This window comes from Gekko japonicus, unplaced genomic scaffold, assembly GCF_001447785.1.
Source record: "Gekko japonicus isolate JY-2015 unplaced genomic scaffold, Gekko_japonicus_V1.1 scaffold344, whole genome shotgun sequence".
Classification (NCBI taxonomy): domain Eukaryota; kingdom Metazoa; phylum Chordata; class Lepidosauria; order Squamata; family Gekkonidae; genus Gekko; species Gekko japonicus.
Genome location: NW_015174284.1, coordinates 1070795 through 1095781, shown reverse-complemented (window position 1 = coordinate 1095781; position 24987 = coordinate 1070795). Strand labels below are relative to the sequence as shown.

Below are 24987 nucleotides of genomic sequence, written 5' to 3'. Positions count from 1 at the left end.
TCTTTCTTTCTTTCTTTCTTTCTTTCTTTCTTTCTTTCTTTCTTTCTTTCTTTCTACCATCTATTTCTCTCTTTTTCCCCTCCCTCCCCATCGAAAGTTATAAATTTAATATTAATAAAAGCAAATTTGCATATTTTCCAATTAAAACGTATGTAATATTTGTTTATGTCTTGTGCTCTCAAACATCTGACATTTATTCTACGTGGCTCTTATGTTAAGCAAGTTTGGCCACCCCTGATCTAGATCATTATACATACAGTGTTATTTTATAAAAGATACATCAAAAATACCAAAACCCCCCCCCCCGACATACTTACAAAAAATGCACAACTGTTCTCCCATCACCGCTCTCCCCCTGCCACTTCTCCACCTGGGCCAATAAATGCAGGAAAGACTTCTTTGAATCAGGGGTGTCTCTGTAAGCTGACCATCTCAAGTACTGAAAGTGCTGGACCATCAGGTGACCCTCCTGTAACTAGAGAAGACCCATCATTTTTCTCCCCTCATTTATGGTATCTCGTTTAGATTGCCTTCAGAAAGATTTGGTGGGGGGAAATCAGCAGCAATGGTAATTTTTTCATAAAAGAAGGAATATCTATAGTACCCTTTGCACGTAATGTTACTTTGGTTACTTTAAAAAAAAAAGGATACACGGACAAATTGGATGGGGATCAAGGAATAGCATTTGTGGATTTCATTTAAATGTCCCTTACTTCCCTCCCAATAATCTCACCTGGCTCATTCCTTAAACCCCAAAGGATACATTCCCATGGCAAAGGCTGGCAGCACCTTCTTTGTATTCTAAATTTATCGTTCCCTGAAAAGCAAGAGAACTTTGCAAGGTGAGGGATGTACAGGGAGGAAAGGAGGCTGTTTAATACTCTGGTGATCTAGTTAGCTTTGCAGTCTAATGTGGTTAGACAGCTCTGGAAGAAAGAGGATTAGGTGCATGAAGCTGAGAGAGAGACCAGGATTTAGGCAGGGGTGGGACTGCAGAGGTCACTTCCAAATCAGAGTTTTGTGAGGGAAGATCAAAATATGATGGGAGTCAGGAATGGCTTATGGGATGAATTCCTGGTTCTCAGCCTGATATCAGGTCAGGGTAAGAGACAAATGACAAATTCCTGAGAGTTCTGCAGAGATGCATTTACCTATCCATAAGAGCCCTTTTTAGTAATTAAGTTCCTGGCTCTCTTACCATGTGTACCAGAAGAATGTGCTACCCATTATCATCTTGATCCACGCAACTGTCATTTTATCTGAATTGGGCAACATACATATAGTCCAGTTCCAGCATGTTGCAAACATATGTGTATCAGAACAGTATGCTACCCATGATCATTTCGATACATGCAATTAACCATTTTGTCTGAACTGGGCAAAATGCATCTGTTCCAGCTTCTGTATGTGCAAACACATGTCTTGAAAAATCCGGGTTTCTGACCACATGTACTGAAGCCAGAAAAGATGTGTGACAAAATGGTGATAGCACATGCTGAAGTTGGATCCTATCAGCTTTTCTACTAGTGACAAAGCAAGGAAGGGAGCAGAAACAAGAAGGGAAAAAAACTGAACCTAACAATAAACTCCAGAACCAAACAAAGGTTAATGAAAAGGAGGGCCAATATTAAAACCTTTCCATAAAAAAGGTATATGTATTTATTGATAATAACAAATTCTAAAACATATATAGGGGCCCAATTACAACCAATGTATATAAAACATAACAATATCAAGGGCTTAAAAAGTTGACCTTACGCGTTTCGGCCAAATAGGCCTTCCTCAGAGGTCATACATATGTGGCAAGATGGTTAATAATTATATTCACATAAACACAATCAGAAATATATACAAAGTATAGATTCAATAAGGACCATAAAGTAAATTGTTCAGAAGTAAAATCACCAGGCACAGGATAAATATGCACATAAGACCTTTAAAGTGCAATCACTAGCCCAGTGATTATAAAATAAACTTATGGTCCAAAAATTTCCTTCTTTGATTGTGTTCCTACAGTATTCACAAGTAAAAAGCAAGGCCCTCCTCATCTCCTGACCACCCCTCCTCCCGAATGCCGGCAAGCCCAGCAGCATCTGGCCTCTGCTGCCTGGCCCACCACAGCTACCATCAATTTCACCACTGGAACTGCCACCTGAGGAAGTAGGTTTGTTGTCTGCACATGTGCAGAAAATGAAAGTGCTGGGGGGGGGATTTAAACCCAATGCATTTTTTAATTTTAAGTCTTCAGATTTTTTCTGCAATCCTGGGAAGTCCCCCAAGTTTGCAAAAGTATCTGTTTTGGGTAAGTGTGGCCCCAATGCTCAACACGGCAGGTACTCGCTGTACACTACTGATGCTATGCCTATTTTCTCTCTAGCCCAGATTTCTGAGAGGACAGGGGTTGCATTTTATTACTAGACAATGCAAAACCAGATTGAGAAAGAGAAATCTAGCCTTGTTCCAATGTCCTACGTGCCCTGCTTGCAGATGCCACAGCTATGCTGTTTTTCCAGAGTATATTTTAAAAGATCCTGCAAAGGCTCACATTTCAAATTCATCGTAAAGCAAAACAACTGAATCACATTAGATGTAAAAAAATCATTTATATACATGCCTATTTGCACAATGGACCATGAAGCCTCTCTTGTTTTTTTCTACATCATTCCTTTTAGTGTGGAAAACCAGCTGTTGGGGGAGGGGATTAGCAAGTTCTTCTTGATAGGCTAGCTGTGGGCAGGGCCGGCTCACCCGCTAGGTGAACTAGGCCTTCGCCTAGAGCGCGAGCCGGCCGTTAGGGCGCGGGAGGAGAGGCAGGGACAGACGCTGGCACACCTGGCCAGCAGCTGGGAGGAGCGCCGGGGCTGGGAGGAGCTCTGCCGGCTGCAGGAGGATGCGCGGCGGTGTGGGCAGGGCACGGCGCTGTAGCTGGCCAGCGGAGGAGCAAGCGAGGGGGCGGAGGTGGAGGCAGGGGCGGTTTTTCCTAGCTGGGGGTGTCAGGGTGTCAGGGCCTCTCCAGGCCACGGCCGCCCCCTCCCTTGGCGGGCCAGAGGCAGGGAGGATGGGCTGGGCGACCGGGAGAGGGTGAGACAGCTGGGGGACCCCGCCCCAGGCGGCTCAAGATGCCAGACCCCTTCCCCGACGGAGGGCAGCCAGGCCGCCAAGGCCACCGGGGGGGCAGGCAAGCGGTGGCCTCTCCCCCTCCCCGGCGGGCCTCTGCAGGGCGCCCCCCCACACCCCACGCGCAGTCCCCGGCGGTCCAGGGGAGGGAGCTTCCCTCAGCACCACCTCTCCTCCGGCCAGCTCTCCCTGGTCTGGGCCGCGGTCCCCGCGCTGTGGGGCCGCTGAGGGGGCAGAGCAGAGGGTCCGTAGGGACCCAGTCCCCCAGGCCGCGAGGGCGACGGATTGGCCTGGCCTCCATCGCTCCTGGAGAGCGGGCACCCAGCTGGCCTTCCTTTCGGGGGGGGGGGCCCAGTCAAGCCAAGGGACTTCCCCTCCTCCCAGCCTGCCCCCAGCTGCCTGGTTCTGGCAGAGAGGTGCTGGCCTGGAAGGTCCTTTCTGACCGGGACTGCTGGAAGAGCAGACAAGTCTCCTGGGGACAGCTGCACGCTGCACATGCTTTCCCCTTGCGGCCGGTGGCGTGATGGTAAAGCCCTGCGAGAACGGCTACTTGGAGGACAGCTTGGAGGAGGCGTCCCCGCGGTGCCCCCGCCTGCGGCTCTGCCAGGCACGCTGGGATGGTCTCCAGGCCCCGCCGGGAGGTTGGCATCTGCGCTCGCCTAATGTGCAGGACAGCCTTGGGCCGGACCTGGCTGTGTGGGGGGGGGGGGCATGGAAACAAAATCAGTCAAGTGGGACCCACCTGTCAGCTAAAGCAGGACAACCCAGATGCTGGCTGACCATCTCAGCGAGAACTAGGCCCAAATCCTCATTAGTGGTGGAAAATGCCATCAAGTCTCAGTTGACTTATGGTGACCCCCCCTTAGGATTTTCTATGGTGACCCCCCCTTAGGATTTTCAAGGGAAGAGACAAACAGGCATGGTTTGCCATTGCCTGACTCTGGCTAGCAACCCTACACCTCCTCCATGGTCTCCCATCCAAATTCTAACCATGGCTGATCCTGCTTAGCTTCTGAGATTCGATAAGACCAGGCTAGCTTGGGCCAGCCAGGTCAGGGGCAGATCATGTTACTACAGACTAAAAAACTCAGCTCTCAGATTCTCACAATCACTCCTGTTTCTTCACATGTTCTCCAAAATACTCTAAAGCCCCCGCTGTCATATAATATATAAGAACAGGAGCCAAGTTATACTTGGGGAAGGGCTGTGGCTCAGTGGCAAAGCATTTGCTTTGCATGCAGAGGGTCCCAGCTTCAGTTCCTGGCATCTCCAGTTCAAAGGATCAGGGATAAGTGAGGTGAAAGATCTCCACCCAAGATTTCAGAAAGCCACAGCAGTCAAAGTAGACAATACTGGCTTTGAATGACCCATAAGGCAGCCCATGTATGCCCATGTAAACTCTTTTTAAAAGAAAAATCAAAAGAAGAATCACACATCCATCACTAATTTATCCAACATATTCTCAAAACACAGTCTGCTTCCCAGCATGGTATTTCTCATACTTCTCACCCGTGTTATATTCTGGACTCGGAAAAGGCGAGTGATAACATCTTCATCTGTGGATCTAGAAACATATTCAACTTCCATAGGACCATACTGTTGGAGTCCTGGTTCTGGCCAATATTGCAAACAAGGCTGAAGAAAGAAAGAGCATAGAGTGTGAACAGGTGTGGCAACACAAAATGTCATCATTTGTACTTAAAATGTATAGGGAACTAAAAAAAATCCAGACAGTCCAGTAGTGTATTGTTTAGCAGAAGACCTTCATTTAAACTCACATGTCTAAGATCTCTGCATGGTCAGAACATTCCACAAGTGATAATGCTTTACTCAATAGTAAACAAGATTGATCCCTGTGTAAGGTGTAAGCCACCTGCATAAGCCGTCGAGCAAATGGGGGAAAGGCAGGGTATAAATATTTTGGTAACTAAATATAGTTCTCAATATCACACCTCTTATTGAATGGTTGGGCCTCCAGGGATGGCTTCTATTCTAGCATGGAAAGAGTATCTTTGTTGCTCTATGCAACTAGAATCCAGCCCCACAGGAGGCAGCCAACGGCATGCCTCCTGGGGGCCGCCTTTTCCTCCTCTTCAGAAGGAATGGAGGAAGGGCTGCGGTGCTAAAAGGCTGGCTCCGCTCTACCCCTGGCAGTTGCTCGCCTCGTGCTTGGAGAGGAAGGAGCACAAGGCAGTTAGGGAGCCTTTGTAGGCTTGGGGCCTGGGCGGTGGATCTCACCGGTGTTGGGACGAGCGCAGTGACAGGGACGACAGGCTGAAGAGGCTCTCGGCGGCTTATTGGTGGCAGTGGCGTTGGCTGAGGGAACACACTGGGGACGCTGATGGCTGTGGCGCACTCCGCATCGGTGGCAGAGGCTGGCCGGGCTGCTTGGGGCAGTTCCAGCCGCTTTTAGTAAAAGGAAAAAAAAAAAAAAGCGGGAAGGAACACTCCTGTGGTGTGGGATGAATTGGGAGGTGCTGTGGGTATAGGGGCAGTTGGTGAGGCTGCCTGGGGCCCCAGGTTTTCCCTTCTATTATACCCTTCCCCAATGGTAGTTCCTATAGTGGCCTGTGTGGTGGCTCAAAAGCCATAAGGTCCAATTGCCAACCCCCCCCCCCCTCGCCATTCCACTCTCAGTTGAACAAATGACCCTGGTACTTTGGCAGGCTAGTCCCCTTGGTGTTGTAATATGTCCAGTTGCTCTTTCGCTGGGGAGGGCTGTCAAGTAGGTGGCCATTTTGGGAAGGTCTGTGATTGGTGGCCATCTTTGGAAGGTCTGCTACTGGTGGCCATTTTGGGAAGGTCTAAAATAGGTAGCCATTTTGAGAAGGTCTAATACCAGTGGCCATTTTGAGGAAGCCTAATACAGGTGGCCATTTTGGGGAGGTCTAATGGAACAGCAGCCATTTTAGGAGTATTCAGGGCTGCTGCTCCAGCCTCGATAACGATCAGGCATGGTGTCCAAGAAGGGGCAGGGGAAGTCAAAGGGAAAAGGACTTGCTCCAAAGGTACCCAGAAAGGTAGTTGACCCTCCCCCTCCGGTAGCTTTTTCCATGTTGGAAGATTAGGAAGAGGTGTGAGAACAACAAGTAATTTTAGCTAAGCTGGCAGCACTGCAGCAGGCTAAAGGGGCTGCAGCTCCTACCCCTTCTGGGAATGTGATTAGACCTAGCCAAAAATCCCCCCCTCCCATATTAAGGGGAATGCCCTGCTAGGCTTGCCAAGTCCCCCCGGGGGGCGGGACAACCCCTGCCCCAGAGGCCCGTTCCCCGCCGCCGCCGGATTGGACCCCAGGGGGAACCCCACCTCGGCGTGCGCGTCACCAGGAAGTGACGTTATGACGCTGGGCACGCTGGGGGCGGGGCCAGGGTCATCCGAGGGAAAACTCTATGTTTCCCCCTCGGATGGTCGTGGCCCCACCCCCAGCATGCCCGGTGTCGTATCGTCACTTCCTGGTGATGTGCGTGTGGCACGTGGACACTTCGCGCGCACTCCAGCCGCGGACCAGGAGTCCCCCAGTAAGGAGATTTTTTCACTTGGCAACCCTATGCCCTGCTAGCCGAAAAATCTGCCCCCCCTATATTAAGGGGAATGCCCTGCTTAACTCACACAACTTGTAGGTAGGCTTGCCAAGTCCCCCCAGGGGGCGGGGAAACCCCTGGCCCAGAGGCCCGTTCCCCGCCGGCGGCAGATCGGGCCCCAGGGGGAACCCCACCCCCAAAGCATGCAACGTGCACGTCACTCAGAAGTGACGCGACCACGCCGGGCATGCTGGGGGCAGGGCCACAGTAATCCGAGGGCAAACTCTATGGTTTCCCCTCGGATGGTCGTGGCCCCACCCCCAGTGTGCCCGCCGTGGTCACATCACTTCCGGGTGATGTGGTTGCGGCACGCGTGCACACACTCCCAAAGTGGCGCTGGAGTCCCCCGCTCCAGCACCGCTTCAGACTTGGCAACCCTACTTGTGGGCACCAGAGGAACTTGTCGGCAGCCAAGCCCCCCCCCATTGTTCACAAAGGTGAAACCCCACTGCATTTAGATGACTTTAAATCTTTGAGTGGGTGAGGTGGGAAGGTGCACCTCATTACGAGCTGCACACAGTGGAAAGGACTTGGTTATAGTTCCTGCTGTATAAATGATGCTTGAGAAGGCAGCTCCTGTGTATGACAGAGGCTTGGGAAGAATCTTCTGAAAGGGGAGGGATTATCTCCTGCTAAATTTTCATTTCTAGAGACCAGTGCAGTGTAGTTGTTCAGTATGCGGTCTCTAATCAGGGAGAACAATGCTTGGTTCCCCTTTTCTCCACTTGTAGCTGCTGTAAGGCCTTGAGCGAGCCACAGCTCTGTCAGAGCAGTTCTCTCAAGGACAGTTCTGGAAAGAGCTCTCTCAGCCCCGCCTGCCTTGCGGGGTGTCTGCTGTGGGGATGGGAGGGGAGTGAGTTTGTGGGCCACTCTGGGACTCCGAGTGAAGGGCAGGGTATAAACCCAATCTCTTCCTTCCTTCCTTTTTCCATTCATTGTTGCTGGCATGGTTTTATGCTAGGATTTATAACAGATCCAGTCTCTGTGCTGGTATTTTGGGAGGATATATGTCTCGGTGAGAGACCATCTGCTTGGCGTGCAGTAGGTCCCAGGTTAAATCCCTAGCTTCTTTAGTTGTGGATTTGGCAGTAGGTGTTATGAAAGACCTCTGCCTGGGACCTGGAGAGAATTTGCCGGTCTGAGTAGGCAATACTCATTTAGCACTTGCAGTACACTCTGGGTGAAGAGCGGGGTATAAATCTGGTCTCTTCTTCTTTTCTCGGAATATCATAGGAGCCTTTATTGGTATCTAATGGTCAGGAGGGCCTGTGGCTCAGTGTTAGAGCCTCTGCTTGGCATGCAAAAGGTCCAAAGTGGGCCTGTGGCTCAGTGGTAGAGCCTCTGCTTGGCGTGCAGAAGGTCCCAGGTTCAATCCCCGGTTCTCCAGTTGAAAGGACCAGGTGGCAGGTAATGTGAAAGACAGCCTGAGATCCTGGAGAGCTGCTACGAGTCTGAGTAGGCAATACTGACCTTGATGGACCAATGGTCTGATGCAGTATAAGGCAGCTTCATCACTCTGAGTTGGCAAATTGGCTTAGTCCTTTCAGGTGTTAGGATTCGAATAATCCATTCCAATGTGTCATTTGTACCTTCTATTTTTCTGTTTTAGCAGAAATACAATGTGATTTCCAGCCTGATGCTGTGATCTGGGGATTTGACAGCTGGCATGTCGTACATGTCATTGGTTGGTTCTAATGGTGTTTTACACAAGTTTGATAGTGCAATTGTCTTTAACGGAAGGTCCAGTGTGTTGCCAGGGCCTGGAGGAGTGGCATTGGTTATGATAGGCTGTGGATGGTGCCGGCTGGGATGCGCCGGTGCAGCCATAGTGCCTGGAATTGATGCAGGTGACTTCCAAGTAGGTTCCGGTGGGGGCGAGGGTTAAGCAAGACCCATTGCACATTGGAGGGCCAGCAGGGCTTTGGAGGCCAGAAAACCTGACAGCGGTTCTGTCCACTCCCTTGGCGGGGAAAGAAATGACTTCCATGCCTGGCAGCACAGCCTTACTCATGTATATATGTGAACAGGTTAAACTGAAGCCCTGTTCATGAATACATATGGCCTGCATGTAGGTGCATACACCTGTTTGTAAAACAGAGCCAGTGCGTATAGTTAATTTACAAGGCAAAAGCACTACAGACGCTGTATAAATATTTCTTATTCTGATTGCTTTAAAATTTAGTTTTTATAACTCTTACAAAACCCTGCTGTCATTTTTAGCCAGACAATTACTCTATTCAGAGGATGTTGAAAATTATAAACAAATCAATGCAAGCAAACTACTGACAGGTTCTACTGAAGCTTAGTTTAAGTTGGGACCCCAGTTACGATAAGAAGAGATAGATGGCATTTTTGTTGTTGTTGCTCAGTCGCACAGTCAAGTCCGACTCTTCACGCCCCCATAAATCATCTCCCGCCATAAATAAATATTATTTCAGAATGCACTTGACTTTTAAAACAATGGGGGCCTGTTATTCAAAGAGCTCCAGGGCACTGAGTGAATGAACCAGCTTTTATATTGGTGTTGTGTCCACAGTTTGACAATCCAGTAGATGGGTAACTGGACCAGAGAGGTTCTATTCTGATATAGACCTGCACAAGTGACCACTTTAGGCCTCATTTCTTATCTTTCAGGGTGTAGGGTTGCCAAACGATCCACAGTAAAGGGTCCTATCTTTTAACAGAGAATTGGTGCATGGCCTTCACCAGATAAATAACATCCCATTAATGGGACATGGCTTCCTTTTTCTACAGGCAGCTCTACCCTGGGATATCAATAACTACATCACTTGGTCAGTGCAGACATACGCCCTATGAGCTTTGCGCAGTGCCCTGCGAATCAGGGCCAATGCCGATGCAATCATGGTGGAATTGATAAGCATTCCATAGATGTTTAGGAAAAAGGGGCCTCTAAGACGCTGAACTGCAGGCTGTGGAAGGTCAGTAATTCAGCAGTTCCAAGACCCGGGTGCCGCATGATGGGGTGAGCTCCCATCTCTAGTTCCAGCTCCTGCCAACCTAGCAGTTCGAAAGCAAGAAATTGCAAGTAGATAAATAGGGACCACTTCAGTGGGAAGGTAACAGCGTTCTGTGCGCCTCGGTGTTTAGTCATGCCGGCCTCATGACCACGGAAACGTCTTCGGACAGCGCTGGCTCTTCGGCTTTGAAACGGAGATGAGCACCGCAACCCTAGAGTCGGATTCGACTGGCTTTCGAGCAAGGGAACCTTTACCTTTACCTATAGGACCAAGGCAACCAACTTTCCTTGCCATGCTGTGGTCTGCTTTCTTGTTGGGTTCCGTGGCTCACTGTTTTCTCTTTTAGGGCGGTGTTCTGTGGCAGGAGGAGAAGGATTCTCTCTGTGGACACAGCTTCATTTTTGGGCCAGGTTAATGAGCAAACGGATCGGACATTGGCTCCCAGTTGGGCCTGAGTTGATGGGCCACAGTGGAATGGAGAGGGCACCGGAGCATGTGCCGGGCGGGCCTGCTCCACCTGTTCTGGGCAGCTCAATTTGTTGCGGTGGCAAGCACCTATCAGCAACCCTGTAAGGGGAAGGTTTCTGTCAGGGGCAGACTGCCTTTTGGAGTGCCTTTGATAAATGGCCTTTAGTTTCAGATCCCAGTGGGATCGAGATAGCGTATGGCCAATGGGGAGCTCCGAAATATTTTAAAGGTTGGTTTGGTCCACTAATTTCCTCACCCCCTGTACAGGGGCGATGGCATTCACCTTTCCGAGAAGGGAAACAACGTTTTCCTTCAGGATCTGTGGCAAGGGCGCAGGGTCCTAAGCAGAGGCTTGGCCCTTGCGGTGGCAGAATTAGGTTTAAATAAAGTTCAGCGGCTATGTAAGCACCAATCGATAACCCTGTGGGGGGGTAGAGTGGTCTGCGGGATTAACCCTGCGGCCGTGCGGCCAGGAATGAGGCTTGCAGACTGCCTATGGGGATGGCCACGATGGAGACTCAGCGCTGGACGTGCGGTGGTGTTTGAGGGCTCCTGAAGGCGCATCCCAATCATTGGCTCGGCTGGGTTTGCAAGCAACTTACAGTTGGCTCCAACCCGGGGCCTTGGTGTCTTGCCTTTTATACGGTTAAGGATGGGGTCAGAGCGACACCAGACCTTGACCGTGCTGCTGTTTCATGTTTGCCCTTGCTGTTACTTTAATATGTTAATATAAAGTGGCCTTATTTTATCCAACCTTGGTTGTCTGACTTACTTCTGTCTGAGGGGGCAAACACCATTGCTATGAACTGGAAATCAACAAAGTCACTGACCCTCTCACAATGGCATCAGAAGATATGGAGCTTATATATTATGGCCAAACTCACGGTCAATCTGGCATACTTTAAGAAATCTTCTTCACACTCTACCTTCTCCTCTATCTGGCTACCTATCCTAGAGTATTTGTCCTCCCAACAAGAAATCCCTAAAGTTATAGATGATTTGGGTTTATGGTAAAACCTAGAAGCTAGCTATTGAGTTGTGTGTTTTCTTATTCTTGGATGGTTGTGCTCATTCATATACACTGAGTCTATTGTATTGTATCAACTTAAGCCTCAGTTATGATTTGTGATTTATATGGTTGTGGTATATATTACTGTAGTATATTGGTAACAATGTTAAAATTCAACAAAATATTAATTAGAAAAATAAGATCATCAAATCACCAAAACTAGGGTTGCCAACATTGGGGAGGTGGGTGCTGAAGTTCTTCTGGACACAGGAGCATGTCCAGAAGAGGGCAACCAGGATGGTGAGAGGGTTGGAATACAAGTCTTACGAGGAAAGGCTGAAAGAGTTGGGTTTCTTTAGCCTGGGAAAGAGATATTTGAAGGGCTGTCATGTAGAAGATGGAACAGATCTATTCTCTCTTGTTCCGGATTGCAAGACTAGATCTAATAGGTGGAAATTACAAGGGAGTCGATACCGGCTAAATATCAGGAAAAACTTCCTAACTGTAAGAGTGGTTAAGCAGTGGAACAGAGTGCCTCGGGAGGTGGTGGATGCTCCTTTGCTGTATGTTTTCAAGTGGAGGCTGGATGACCATCTTTCGGGTATGTTGCAGGGCTATCTTTCGGCTATGCTCCTGCAGAGTGCAGGGGGTTGGACTAGATGACCTGCAAAGTCCCTTCCAACTCTAACATTCTATGATTCTGTGAGTCCCAGAATCACAACTGATCTCCAGTCTAGAGAGATCAGTTCCCCTAGAAGAAATGGCAGCTTCAGCCAGCAGATCCTCCCCCCCAGTGTCACACCCCCACTGAGGGCCCTCTCCATTGTTCCCTCTAAGCTGTGGAGTCTTGTGAGCAAAAATTCTACTTTGTGAGCTACTGCATTTTGGCCACTGCATAAATTAGTTTGCTCTGGAGCCATCCTTCCTGAGCTAAGACAAAAATGTGTGAGCCAGAGGCTAAAAAACTGTAACCTAGCTCACACTAGCTCAGCTTAGAGGGAACACTGGCCCTCTCCTCAAATTCTTCCCTCTTCAGGGATCACCTCCAAATTTCCAGGAATTTCCCAAAAGAGAGTTGGCTGTTGGCAGCCCTAGGCTACACACATACAAGATTGGTCGGTTGGGGGACACCCCCCCCCCCCAATACACAGGGGAAAAAATGGCTTCATGAATTAACCAAAAGAATTAACCCCTTGCCCAGATTGCCCGGAGTTATGGGCTGGGGTGTCATCAATATGCTGATGACACCCAGCTGTATCTGATGTTGGGCGGCCAGTCAGACTCCACTCCTGATGACCTGCATTGGGCGTTACAGGCCGTGACTGAGTCGGCTGAAATTAAACCCAGCAAAGACGGAGGTCCTGGGTCTGAGTCGGATTGGTTCGGGGTTAGGGCTCCCTCTCCCGACCTTCGACGGGGTGCCGTTGGTGCTGGCGTCGGAGGGTAGGAGTTTGGGGGTGCTCCTGGACTCCTCGTTAACGATGGAGGCCCAGGTAGCAGCCACTGCCAAGTCGGCATTTTACCATCTTCGGCTGGCACGGCAGTTGGTCCCTTTCCTTGATCAGGAGGACCTAGCCACAGTGATCCATGCGACGGTCACCTTGAGGCTAGACTACTGTAACGCTCTCTACATGGGGCTGCCTTTGTTGCAGGTTCGGAAGCTGCAACTGGTGCAGAATGCTGCAGCCAGGCTGCTGATGGGTCTTCCTAGACGAGATCACATCCGGCCTGTGCTGAAAGCGCTGCACTGGTTGCCAATAGCGTATGGATTCGCTTCAAAGTGCTGGTTATTACTTTTAAAGCCCTATATGGCCAGGGACCAGCCTACCTAAGGGACCGCCTTTCCCCACATGTTTCCCCAAGGGTACTTCGGTCAGGGAATTTAAATCTCCTGGATGTTCCAGGCCCCAGGACCACCAAACTTGCGATGACCAGGGCTAGGGCATTTTCGGTGGCGGCTCCTATCTGGTGGAATGAGCTCCCAGAGGAGATCCGGGCTCTGCGGGACCTAGTACAGTTCCGCAGGGCCTGCAAGATGGAGCTCTTCTGCCAGGCTTTTGAATAGGAGTCGCCACCATCACTGTTCCATCAACGCCCTATGAGTCTGCATATTGCCATCTTGATGTGGGCATCATTGGAGGGAATGGGACGTCTTTTAGGGGATGGTAGGGCAGTGGGATATGCACTGCCGTAGTTGTCTAGCTATGTTACTGAGAATGCCATCTTGCTTTTAAAAATCTTAACATCTGGAAGCGAATAGAGGAGCACCAAAATTGTTTTAGGATGTTATTTAATTGTTTGTTATTTGTCTATGTGTAATTTTATATTGTTTTATTGTTTTATCTGGCATTATGCCCTGTTAGCCGCCCTGAGCCTGCGGGGAGGGCGAGATAGAAATCTAAATAATAAATAATAATAAAAAACCCTTAAAAGAATAGCTTGACAAGGATAGAAGATGCTCCAGGAGGTACAGAACTTTGAGAGCAGCTGATACAAACTTCACACATTACAAACTTCTTGTGTCCCCCCACCCCTACATATCCTGTCTACATACGTGCCCTGGGAGTTTCATGCCTGGAACTTAATTTCCAGGCACATGTAATCGTATCACCTGTCATTGTCAGCAGTTCCTGCTGAGACTTGCCACGTATGTTTATGCATGTGTATTTACAAGCACATGTCAAAGACACAAAATGTGTCTGTTCCCTGCCTCAGAGACTTGCATTCTAGAGATCCTGGGAAGGATGCTGAATCCTAAAGCATGACAATTCCAACAGCTAGCATCCTTTTAGCAAGCCATTGGTCAAAGGCAAAACCTGAAACAAAATCAGGACAGTGGTTTCCCAAGGGCAAGGAACAGAAGTCATGGACTATCCAAGGTAAATCCTTCAGCCAAAAAGAGTCCGTAATCTTCCTCCTGCTGAGCGGAAAGTACATTCCAACTTGGAAGTATCAACATGAACTTTAATATTCCTAGACGTCGCTGGTGCCAGAGGAGGAAGATTGCCGATAGCAAGGTATCCGCCCCTTGCTATCTCTCTTCTGGCCACACGGCTGATGTATTGCTCAATTCAAGGGTCACAGATGTGATTGTTTGCAAGCCGCGACAGCCGGGAAACCAGCGTCAATACAAAATATATGATGTTTGTCATTGCACTTTAACAAAACATTTAGCATTTCGGGCCTTCGGACAGCTCGGGCCTAGCTGCATGGCAAATGTGTTTGAGAAATAATTGGTTATTAATAGGGGCTATAAATCTCTTTGATCCCGATGCCTTCCAGACTCGGAGCTATAATTTGGATATTAAAACTTCCTTCGGCAAGACATAGTTCAAGCGAGGGATATACCCTCTAAGTCACCTTTCAAAAGCCGCCTGCTGTAAAGGCTGATTTATCGGCTGTTGGTGTTAAACTGGTAAACATTTAAGATCTGGCTAAACAGCATTATGCGGACATCCCTCAAGGAATAAAATATCCAGTGGGGAGGGTCAAAACAGGATAATGTAGAAATAAAAGAAGAAGAGCTGCATCAAAAAAATATGGGTAGAGCAGAAAGCAGCGGGAAAGCCTCTGAAATTAGGATAAAATTGTTTGGAACATATTATGCTGTCTTATAGCAAGTCAGACCATTGGTCAGTCTAGCCTGGTCTCAGTATCTCAGGCAGAGATATGCCTCTCCCAACATCCGCTACTTGAGATGGTGGGGACTGAACTGGGCCAGGACCTTCTGAATGTAAAGTACGTCTTACCATGACGCCTCTGCTGTTTTTTTGCAAACTGTTGTTTTCACAGTGAAATTATTTACTTTGATAGTAGCATCATGGGTGGTGCACGATTTATTATAGTATAACAAATACAATGCACTCAAATGTCTGTTCTGAATCGGATTTACCATGCATGGGAAGCTGAGGCAGTGCAACATAGTACATATTCCGGAACTGTTTATGAAAATAGTAGGACTGATTATGGCCACTGCCTCATGGGAACACAAGCAGTGCAGTCAAAGAATATGCAATGGGAATCAAAGTAGATGGCTCTGGAGAACCTCCACAAACCTTCATGTGTGTCCTCTGTTGCTTAAGACCAAATACTAATTTGGGGCTTATGCCTGACAGTAGAAAAGTGTTGTCAAGTCACAGATAATTTATGGTAACCCCACAGGGTTTACAGGACACAAGACAAACAGAGGTGGTTTACCATTGCCTACCTTTGCATAGCAACCTGGACTTCCTTGGCAGTCTCCCATCCAAGTAATAGCCGGGGCTGACCCTGCTTAGCTTCTGAGAGCTGATGAGATCATGCTAGCCTGGGCCATCCAGGACAGGGCAGTTTCACCCCAGGCATCTGAAATCTACACTAAGGTCTGTCATCCCCTTACAAATCACATCAGAGAACAACTCTTGGATCATGATGTCTGCCTGATATAAGAAACAAGCTGTACAAGCATTTGACGTTCATAATCCAAATTCAGTAGTTACAAACTTCAACAATAGAACAAAGTTTGAGTCTAGTAGCACCTTTAAGACCAATAAAGTTTAATTCTGGGTATAAGCTTTCATGTGCAGCGTAACAACTGTAGGTTTGGGTCTGATCTTGACTCAAAATAATGCACACAAATGCTTATACCCAGAATTAAACTTGATTGGTCTTAAAGGTGCCACTGGACTCAAACTTAGTTCTGTTGCTTCAGGCCAATACAGCTACCTACTTGAATCAAACTTCAACAATGTTGGTATCTGTATGGTATCTGAATTTCTGAGGTGACAAGGTCCCTTGTGCAAACTAGCAACACTGCCCACAGCTACTATATTCAGTGCTAGAATTTGACGATGATGGAAACCACAAGAAATAGGAATTTAAAAGCTAAGAAAGCCTAAGCCACAACAGGAGAGCTGTTGAATTTCCAGAATGAAGATGAAAAAGATGATGAAGAACATGCTGTTGAGTTGCAACTGACTCATGGTGACCCTGTCCATGGGGTGTTCCAGACAAGAGATGAGCAGAGGTGGTTTGCCATTGTCTTCCTCTGTGTAGCAACCTGAGTCTTCCTTGGTGTTCTCTCATTCAAGCACTAACTATGGCTGACCCTGCTTAGCTTCCAAGCTCTGACAAGCTCAGGTTAAGCTGGGCTATTCAGGTTGCTAAATACAAATTAATTACCAAAGATTACTAAATTACCTTAATGCTCTGGCACCTCTTAAACTTGACAAATCTTAGGGCCTCAATAAATCTTAATCCTTCCCCAGTGTTGTCTCATCTTCATTTACACCCCCCAAAAATTTACATCCGCCTTGGTCTAACATAGTTAGCTGCTTTGATTTCCTTCCATGTCAGTTGCTTCTAGAGTCAATTTCACTCCTGAATAAACTCCCTCTGGCCTTGCAGAATTACCAGGCCTCCTGGGTAAGGGTAGCATCAGGGATAATGTTTATTTTCCCCTGTTCTGTTATTTAAGCACACAGTAGTGCTCTTTAGCTCAGCAAGCACGGCTGACAAAGGAAGGCTCCTCTTCACCCGAGGGGGGCCTTTAATTCATTTGTGTGCTTACTTCTCCGGCAGCGTAACAACTGTAGGTTTGGGTCATTTGCACTGAAGTGTCTGATCTCGACTCATAAAATAATCCAGTTAATGAAGTCTTCTCCAGACGTCCATTAAGAGTCTGTAATACTAAATTTATGTGGGGGGGGGGAAATCCAATACGTTTTTCGGTCAAATTAACATTAAGGGCTTGTAATGGGCTTTTAAAACTGCGCTGAAGCTGGAAAGAATGTTTTAAGAATCTGGAAAGGGGATGATCAAAGTCAGAATGCCTCCTGACATACTGGGAATCCATCATCTAGTCCCTTTCTATCCATAGGGTTTGTGATGGCCTAAATGGGTCATATTAGATTTGTAAAATTTGCAATTGATCATTCAAATAATCTTCTAAATCCATAATTTTTTTCTTACCATCAAGTCACAGCCAGCTTATGATGTTTCTGTAGAGTTTTCAAGGCAAGAGACATTCAGCGGTTGTTTGCCATTGCCTGCCCCTGTGTAATGACCCTGGAGTTCCCTAGTGGTTTCCCATCCAAGTATTAACCTGGGCCGATCCTACTTAGCTTCTGAGATCTAATGACATCAGGCTACCTTGGATTATCCAGGTTAGGGCACTAAATCCATTGGAAATCTCTTATCCAAACAATAGCTTTGAGCTGTGTTCACATGGCCAAATACCAAAAATATAAATTCCATGGAATACTTAAGCATTTACCCAAAAGTCATTCCTATTGTGAGATATGTCCTTCCTAATGACAATGTTTAGCCTAAGCCTTTGGACTTAAGTGGACATGGCCATGTCACCTGGTTCAGTAATCAGGATAAAGTCATTACTTGATTACATACTTACCCAGACATAGGTACTGATGCTATTTTGACCTTTCACAGGTGGTTTTCTGCTCAGGTTCTCAGTATTGGAACCACCCTGCCAGTCTACTTGTCTTTGACTGGTAAAATATTGTCCATCTCATTAGGATACAGAATGCTGAATAACATGCATTAAATCTCAACAACTTCTGAAAAACAGGATGCTGTTTTAGATGGAAAATGTGTATGATGATAATAAAGCAGCACACATTTGTGGCATAGAAATGGGGGGGAATTCTGCTGTTCTGTATTATCAGGAAGTGAGCCTTTTGGAGAGCATATTTCATAAACCTTTTGGCACAACATGCCACTACTGTTTTTTGGAAAGGATTATTCACTGCAAGACTATGAACTTGTTGCTCACATAAGAGGAAAATAAATTTTATTCGATCAGGTAGTGGAGATGGATGGAGGTGTATCTTTTCTGGCAAACCCTCATTTTCTCACAGTTATTTATTTATTTATATTTCTAACTCGCTGTCCCCTGCTAGTGGGTTCAGGGTGGTTTACAAAAAGATTTAACAGAATAAAACATTTTAAAAACAGTCAAGCAATAATGCAATTTAAAACCCCAACAGCATAACCACAAGATGGCAAAAAGTATTACAGAAGTTCCCAGAGGACACTACACGTATGCCCAGATGGAACAGTTGATTGGGGGATGGGTGTTAAGCACCATTTATTCATATGTAAACAACAGTAGCCCTGACCTGGATGGCCCAGGCTAGCCTGATCTCATCAGAACTCAGAAGCTAAGCAGGGGTGGCCTGAAACCACTAAGGAAGTCCAGGGTTGGTATTCAGAAACAGGCAATGGCAAACCCCCATCTAAACATCTCTTGTCTTGAAAATCCTATGGGGTCACCGCAAGTTGGCTAGCTGTGAGCAGATGAGCTGTTTGATCCAATGTCATCGCCTCTTCCTTCCAATTTAAAATGCTCATTCAGACAGCCTTGTCCCCATCCCATTCAGCAGTCGTTGGCCCTCCATTCTCACCCCTGACTTTCCCAACACCAGAGAAAGTCCGAGCTTTATGGACTCAACTGGTTTCACCATGCATTTCCTTATGTCTGAACTCTCTCTTGTGAACGCAAGCCGTTTGGGAAGCCTCATCACACACTTTCATCTTCGCACCATTTCAAAAATTCAGTTAGTTATGTGTGCATAAGTGGATCTTCGTACCAGGTTTGCAATGCACTGTATACATGCTTCACCACTGAACTATTTAGTTGGGAACAGGACACCCCCGGGGAAGTTGTGTTTGGGTGACAAATCCCCCCCTCAAATCCCTCTCTCCTGTTTCTTGGAGTAGGACTGCAGTGGAAATAGTCCCTATTAAGGCTCTCTTCTCGGTGGCCATGATTCCACCACCAGAACTATACTCACATCACAGTATCCCTTGGGCGGGAAAGCCTCTGAACTTCAAAATGGCTGGTGTTCAAGGTGTGTCGTGGCAGAGAGAGGAGACTTTGGATTTGTTGGCATTAAGGCAATTGCATGGAAACATAGATCTCTATGAGGACATCACCAGAGGCATGGCTGCACATGGCAGAAAAGTAAAGTTTAATAGGAACCAATGAGATTACAGCTCCTGGTGGAGGAAGCTGTCAAAACGGAGGTGTGCTTTGATGGATCACTTATGCGCAGTCACAAAAAATATTTTAAAATGTCACCCAATCGCCTGCTCCACGGTTACCACATAGCAAGTGTGATCACTCAACCATGAAGTGAGCATGCGGTGCAGCAGGTTATGGGTGGGATGTCTAGACAAAATTCTTTAGCACAAATAGATTCGGTTGAAATAGACGCTCAGCCACTTCTTGCTTGGCCTGTTATCTGATCGCACCCCTGATGGCACATTCCACCACCAAACAATAGGAAGGAACTAGAAGGAACCAGAAAAGATCCTTGTGTTAAGTAAGGGTCTCTGAATACCAAGATCAAGATAATTCAAACTATGATTTTCCCTACTGCAATGTATGGATGTGGAAATGGGAAGACGAAGAAAGCTGAGAGGAAGACAATTGATTAATTTGAAATGTGGAGTTGAAGGAGAACTTTACAGACACCATGGACCACCAAAGAGACAAAATCAGTGGGTTCTAGATCAAATCAAGCCTGAACTCTCCCTAGAAGCTAAAATAACTAAACGTAGGCTATCATACTTTGGTCACTTCATGAGAAGACAACTCACTAGAAAATATAATAATGCTGGAAAAAAGCTGAAGGCAGTAGGAAAAGAGGGAGATCCACTGTGAGATGGGTTGACTCAACAAGAAGGCACAACCTCCAGTTTGCAAGACCTTAGCAAGGCCGTTAATGATAGAACATTCCAGAGGTCACTAATTCTTAGGGTTGCCATAAGTCAGAAGCAACTTGGCACATCACACACACAAACAACAAGAGCAGAGCAAAGTGACCCTATTACGCCTTCTTGCGATTCTCACCATGGCTTTTGATATAAAGAACAAATTACCTGGGACATGTGGTACCTATAACTGGTCCTCCCCACATACCTGCAACTTAGCTTCAGAAAGCAGCTGGTGGGGGACTTCCGGTCTGGCTCCCGCGAATGACGGATGCATCCTCGGGTCGCTCCCGAGGGCGTCTCGCCTGCCCGCGGTCGAGGGGGGAATCCGCGCAAGCGGAGACCCAGACAAGCCCCAGAAAGAGGGGCTCCGACCCGGGGCGCGTAGGCGGGAGTCTCTTTCTCGGCCGAAAGGTCGGAAACTGAGCCTCCCCGCCATGCCCCAATGGACCTTGCCGCGTAAGTGACCCCGTATGGGGTTTAGCGGAGCCGCCTGTGGTCACTGAGTGATGAAGCGAACAAACGGCGAAAAAGAAAAAAAGCGGCTGAAACTGTGAGTTGTCAGACATCGAGAAAAAGACTTAAGTGCGCTCCCCCCCCCAGCGAAAAGATTTAAGGGAGGAGGAGGGGAACCCCCCTCTCCCGCAAACAGAGATTTTGAGCGAAGAAAAAGGGGGGGGGAATAGAATCTGAAAAGAGAAGCGGTCCCTTTTGGTGCGTGGTGAGAAGAGGCTAGAAGATTTTTGTCTTTAAAAAGCGCTATTTGAACTTAAATAAAAGTAAACAAAAAAGGCAAGATGTCGGAGCTGAACTGTGAAATTAGCGAACAAGAAAGGAGGAGCTTCCGGTGTAGGCATTTCATCTTTTGTTGTGCCGGCTGTTAAATAAACAGATTGCGTGTGACTGTGACCTTGACTGGGACTGTGAGAAAAGAATTGCTGTGACAAGCGAGAAGGTGCCCTGAAAAGCGCTTTTATAAGTCAACAGTTGTGGAGAGAAGGTCCAGCTAAGAGAATGGCAGCGTTTAAACATATAAGCGAGAGATGGAAAAAGGAGAAAACCATTCTCAAAGCCAGAGACCTTTTGAAGAGGCACGAGAGAGCAAGGCTTATGGCATTTGCAGTTTGCAAACAAACAGCGGAAGCGACCCAGAGGAGGAGCCGAGAAACCGGAGAGGACTAAATAGAGGAAGTTCCTGCCTGAATTCGGAGATTAAAAGAAGTCAGCCCGTAGATGATTGTTTTAAAAATCGTTGGAAAAGACTTTGCTAGCAGAGTACCATTGGGACACTACTAATATACTAACACAGACAACCGGTTTGAAAAAAGAAGTTTGACAACATACAGAAGAAGCCAAAGAAGAAAATTTTAATATTACTAACAGCTTAACTTTACCAGTTAAAACATCACTCACCTTTCTCTTGATCCCACTATATACCCTCCCCTTTTCTAACTAAGCGAAATATCTCTCCTTTTTAGGAGAGGAAATAAAGCTTTTAAACACACACAAAAAAGAAAGCAGCTGGTGGGGGATATGGGCTGGGGCCACCTCACTTGAAAGGAGGGCATATTTCTTTCCCCCTCCCCATTTTTCTGAACAAAACTGCTGCCTGACTGCTTTGGGTCTGGCAAGAAAACTAAAAAGACAGGTATCTGAATTGTATCTCCCCCCCCCCTTTCTTCACTGAGTAGCTGTAATGATACAATGGAAGAGGGGAGAACCACGTGTGCCATCTTGAGCTCCTTGGAGAAAGGGCAGGATAAAAGTTTGATAGAGAGGAAGAAGGGAACTGTGATTAGGGAAGAAGATGGTCACAACTGTCAGTGGTGGTAGAACAGAAAAACAATTGCATAGGAATGTGGCCTCTGTTGCGGGGGAACAGCAAGAAAGGAACGGAAATGGACGGGGCTAATGGACACCCTGCTCAGGTTATCCAGGTCTGGGCAGGGTATATATTAGCCCCTTCTGATTTAGTTCCTTCCTCTCTGGCTCCCTGGGACGTTAAGCAGGCTTAGCCCTGGTTAATATTTGGATAGGAGTCCACCAAGGAAGTCCAGGGTTACTATGCAGAGGCAGGCAATGGAGACCCGTAGTCTGAATGCCTCGTGCCCTGAAAACCCCGCAGAGTCACCATCAGTTGGCTGCGACTTCTTGGCACTTCCCATCACCAATATATAACCTGGGCCCAAGAGCCTGTCAGAACTTGCAGCCCACTCTAACAAAGACAGTAGGTAACAACTTGGAGAAAGTGCAGTACCCCCACCCTTTAATCCCCAAATATTTTTGCAGGGAAAAACCATGACCAGCAGGGTGGATGTCTGTCACTCACCCAGGCAGAGTTGGACTGGTTGAGTTGGTTTAGCATGATGATGGAGGTGCAGCCGTAGTCATAGACCAGCCTCCAGAAGTCGGTGATGGTGTTCTGCAGTGGATGCAAAGTCACAATGAAGGCAGCACTCTTCGTGTAGCTCTAAAGGGGAGCAAACAGAAAAAGGACGTAAAGAGAAGAGCGGCACCCAAGTGGGTGGAGAGAGGAGCAGTCAGGGATGCACACCAAAGCTGTTTTTTTGTTTCTTTTCATTTGGGTGCAAATTAGTTGCAAATGGTTTCCTCCTGGCTATTCTCTTTGGCAGTTTTGCTGCTTCAGTCATGCACTTTTTATGCGACAATGCCACATTTCATTGTGATGTCTGAGAGAAAATAAAACAACCATAATTTCATCCCAAGCACCAGACAACTGTAAAGGCAGATGTGTTGGTGGAACTGAAACACAGCTGACATAAAATTTGCAGAAATATCCCTAGCAACAGCCAGAGAATCTGAGAGTGACCAGCAGCACATTGGTGTGTTGCTGTACCATTGCAGACCTCACTTGACTTCTGCTCTATCTGATAGTGAAAAAAATATTCATAGGAATCCTTTAGAAACCTTCAAATTTCATGGCAAAAGATGGAAATGATATGTCATATCCAACATGACAGCATAACATAGGAGCTGCAGTGAGGAGGGAGAAAAAGGGCAAAATCACCTCCCTACTCTGTGAAGAAAGTGGCAGGATGGAGATTCCACCCCCTGTTCCTCTACTTCTCTTTAGCCCCTGAACCTGCACAGCTACTTGCCTACACAAGTTCCATGCCCCCACAACAAAATATTTCAGGGCATTTAAGTTAACTGTTGGACTAGGGTTGCAGGACTGCAGGCTGGAACTCCTGGGAACATTTGGGAGGTGGAGACATGCTGGCATGCAGTGTTATGACCTCACTTCCAATTTTCACTGGAAGTGAAGTCATAATATTGGGGGGCACTAGGATTCACAAAAACTCTCTGGTTAAACCAGAGAGTATTTTGACAAATCCTGGAGCATCTCCCTTTAGAGCATGACATCCCTTGTGGGTTTCAAAAGAAGTGATGTCATACAAAGGCCGGAACTGCAATCGGGAGCCGCCGCGTGCCGGAGGAGTCCACCAGGAGGCTGCTGGGAGATGTCGTCGACCCGTCCTAAGGCGCCAAGAAGAAACAACGGAAGCCCGCCCGTGGAATACAACAGGACTGCGCCACTCGGGTGTCGATAGGTAGCCCCTCCACCAGTTGAATTGTGGCCCTAGGATAGGAACTAATTAGGCGCTCAGGCCATATACCTGTAAACCACCCAGAGACCTTCGGGTAAAGGGCGGTATACAAATCGAAGATATAAATAAATAAATAAATATAAAATACACCAGCACAATGCCAGTGTCCTCCCCATTTTGTCACCATTTTCCTCAGATCAGTTTTTTTGGTGCTGGCAGGGAACACTGGGGTTTGCTGGGAAGTACCTGGCAAACCTGTGCTGGACAGAGGTTAATGCTGTATCTGCCCCACTTTCTGACTGCAGTTACTAGGACACAAGCCGCTATCCTGGAATGATGGGAATGAAATTGGGGTTGGGGGATGCATGAAGTGAGATGCACACTCCCTGACCGCAGTTAGACTCTCCTCAAAACTCTTCCCCCCATACAACATGAAAGTGGAGTAGGGTTGCCAACCTCCTGGTGGGTGTTGAGAAGAAGCAAACAGCCGTGATGTATTATGCCAAAAAAAGTCTCCAAAGACTAGAAATTTCTTTTTCCAATATTCAGTTTACTGGAAGCAATTCAAATGCCATCAACACCAACGAACCATGCATAATATATCTCATTTCGTGTATAACTTTATCAAAGTGGGTAGCGTTGAAATACAATATTAATCCATTTGACAAACTCTCTAGTAGTATCTCATAGTGAGGAGGAGGAGGAGGAGGAGGAGGAAGAAGAAGAGCAGGGTTTATACCTTGCTTTTCCCTACCTGGAGGAGTCTCAAAGTAGCTTACAATCTCCTTCCCTTCCACTCCCAACAACAGGCACCTTGTGAGGTAATATGGGGCTGAGAGAGTTCTGAGAGAACTGTCACTGGCCCAGGGTCACCCAGCAGGCTTCATATGGAAGAGTGGGGATAGGGGTGTGTTGTGTCCACTGACCGCCACCGGGGGTCAGCGCATATACCCGAGCTTCAGTCTGGGAAGACAATGGGGACTAGGATCCTAGTCCCTCCACTGGGGAACCAATGGGAGCCATGGCGGGAGATTCAAACCCACCAATGGTGACCAAGGGGTGGTCCCCAGGTGTGTATATAGTTGGCCTGCTGGCCGTTTGTCTGCATGTCTGTTGTGTGCCAAATAAAGCGTGCTATGCACCACGTCGTTGTCTGTCGTCGATCCATGCGGCTTCCCACTACACAAGAGTGGCGACGAGGATGGGATCTAGCCGCATCTGAGCCGGGCCGTCGCGAGGAACCAGGAGGACGTGAAGCAGCCGATCCGATGAGCGAACCATCGAACAACTCGACCGCTCCTCCCGCACCCCCTCCGACGCGCACAATGGCTACCGCTCCCGGGCTAGGGCTGCTTCCACCCTTCGACACAGCCCGCCCGCAAGACTGGGCCTCCTGGGTCCAGGGCGCCGAGTCCGCGCTAGAATTCTTCGACATCACCGACGAAGGCAAGAAGCGGGGATTCCTCCTGGCCTCCTGCGGCACCGCTGTGGTGTCCCTGGCCAGAAGGATACTCTCCCCCACCAACCTTGGTGATTGCACCTTCGAACAGATC

The 24987-nt window shown here is 47.7% G+C and overlaps 1 protein-coding gene across 1 annotated transcript in view; it reads right to left on the bottom strand.

Annotated features, from left to right (window-relative positions):
- Window positions 1-24987, bottom strand: part of PTPRU (protein tyrosine phosphatase, receptor type U) — a 563689-nt gene that overhangs the window by 19126 nt on the left and 519576 nt on the right. The window contains exons 27-29 of the mRNA XM_015423947.1: window positions 22195-22335; window positions 4627-4752; window positions 318-469 (exon numbers count right to left, since the gene is read on the bottom strand). Coding sequence (XP_015279433.1) covers window positions 318-469; window positions 4627-4752; window positions 22195-22335 — 419 coding nt within the window. The remainder of the gene's footprint in view (window positions 1-317; window positions 470-4626; window positions 4753-22194; window positions 22336-24987) is intronic.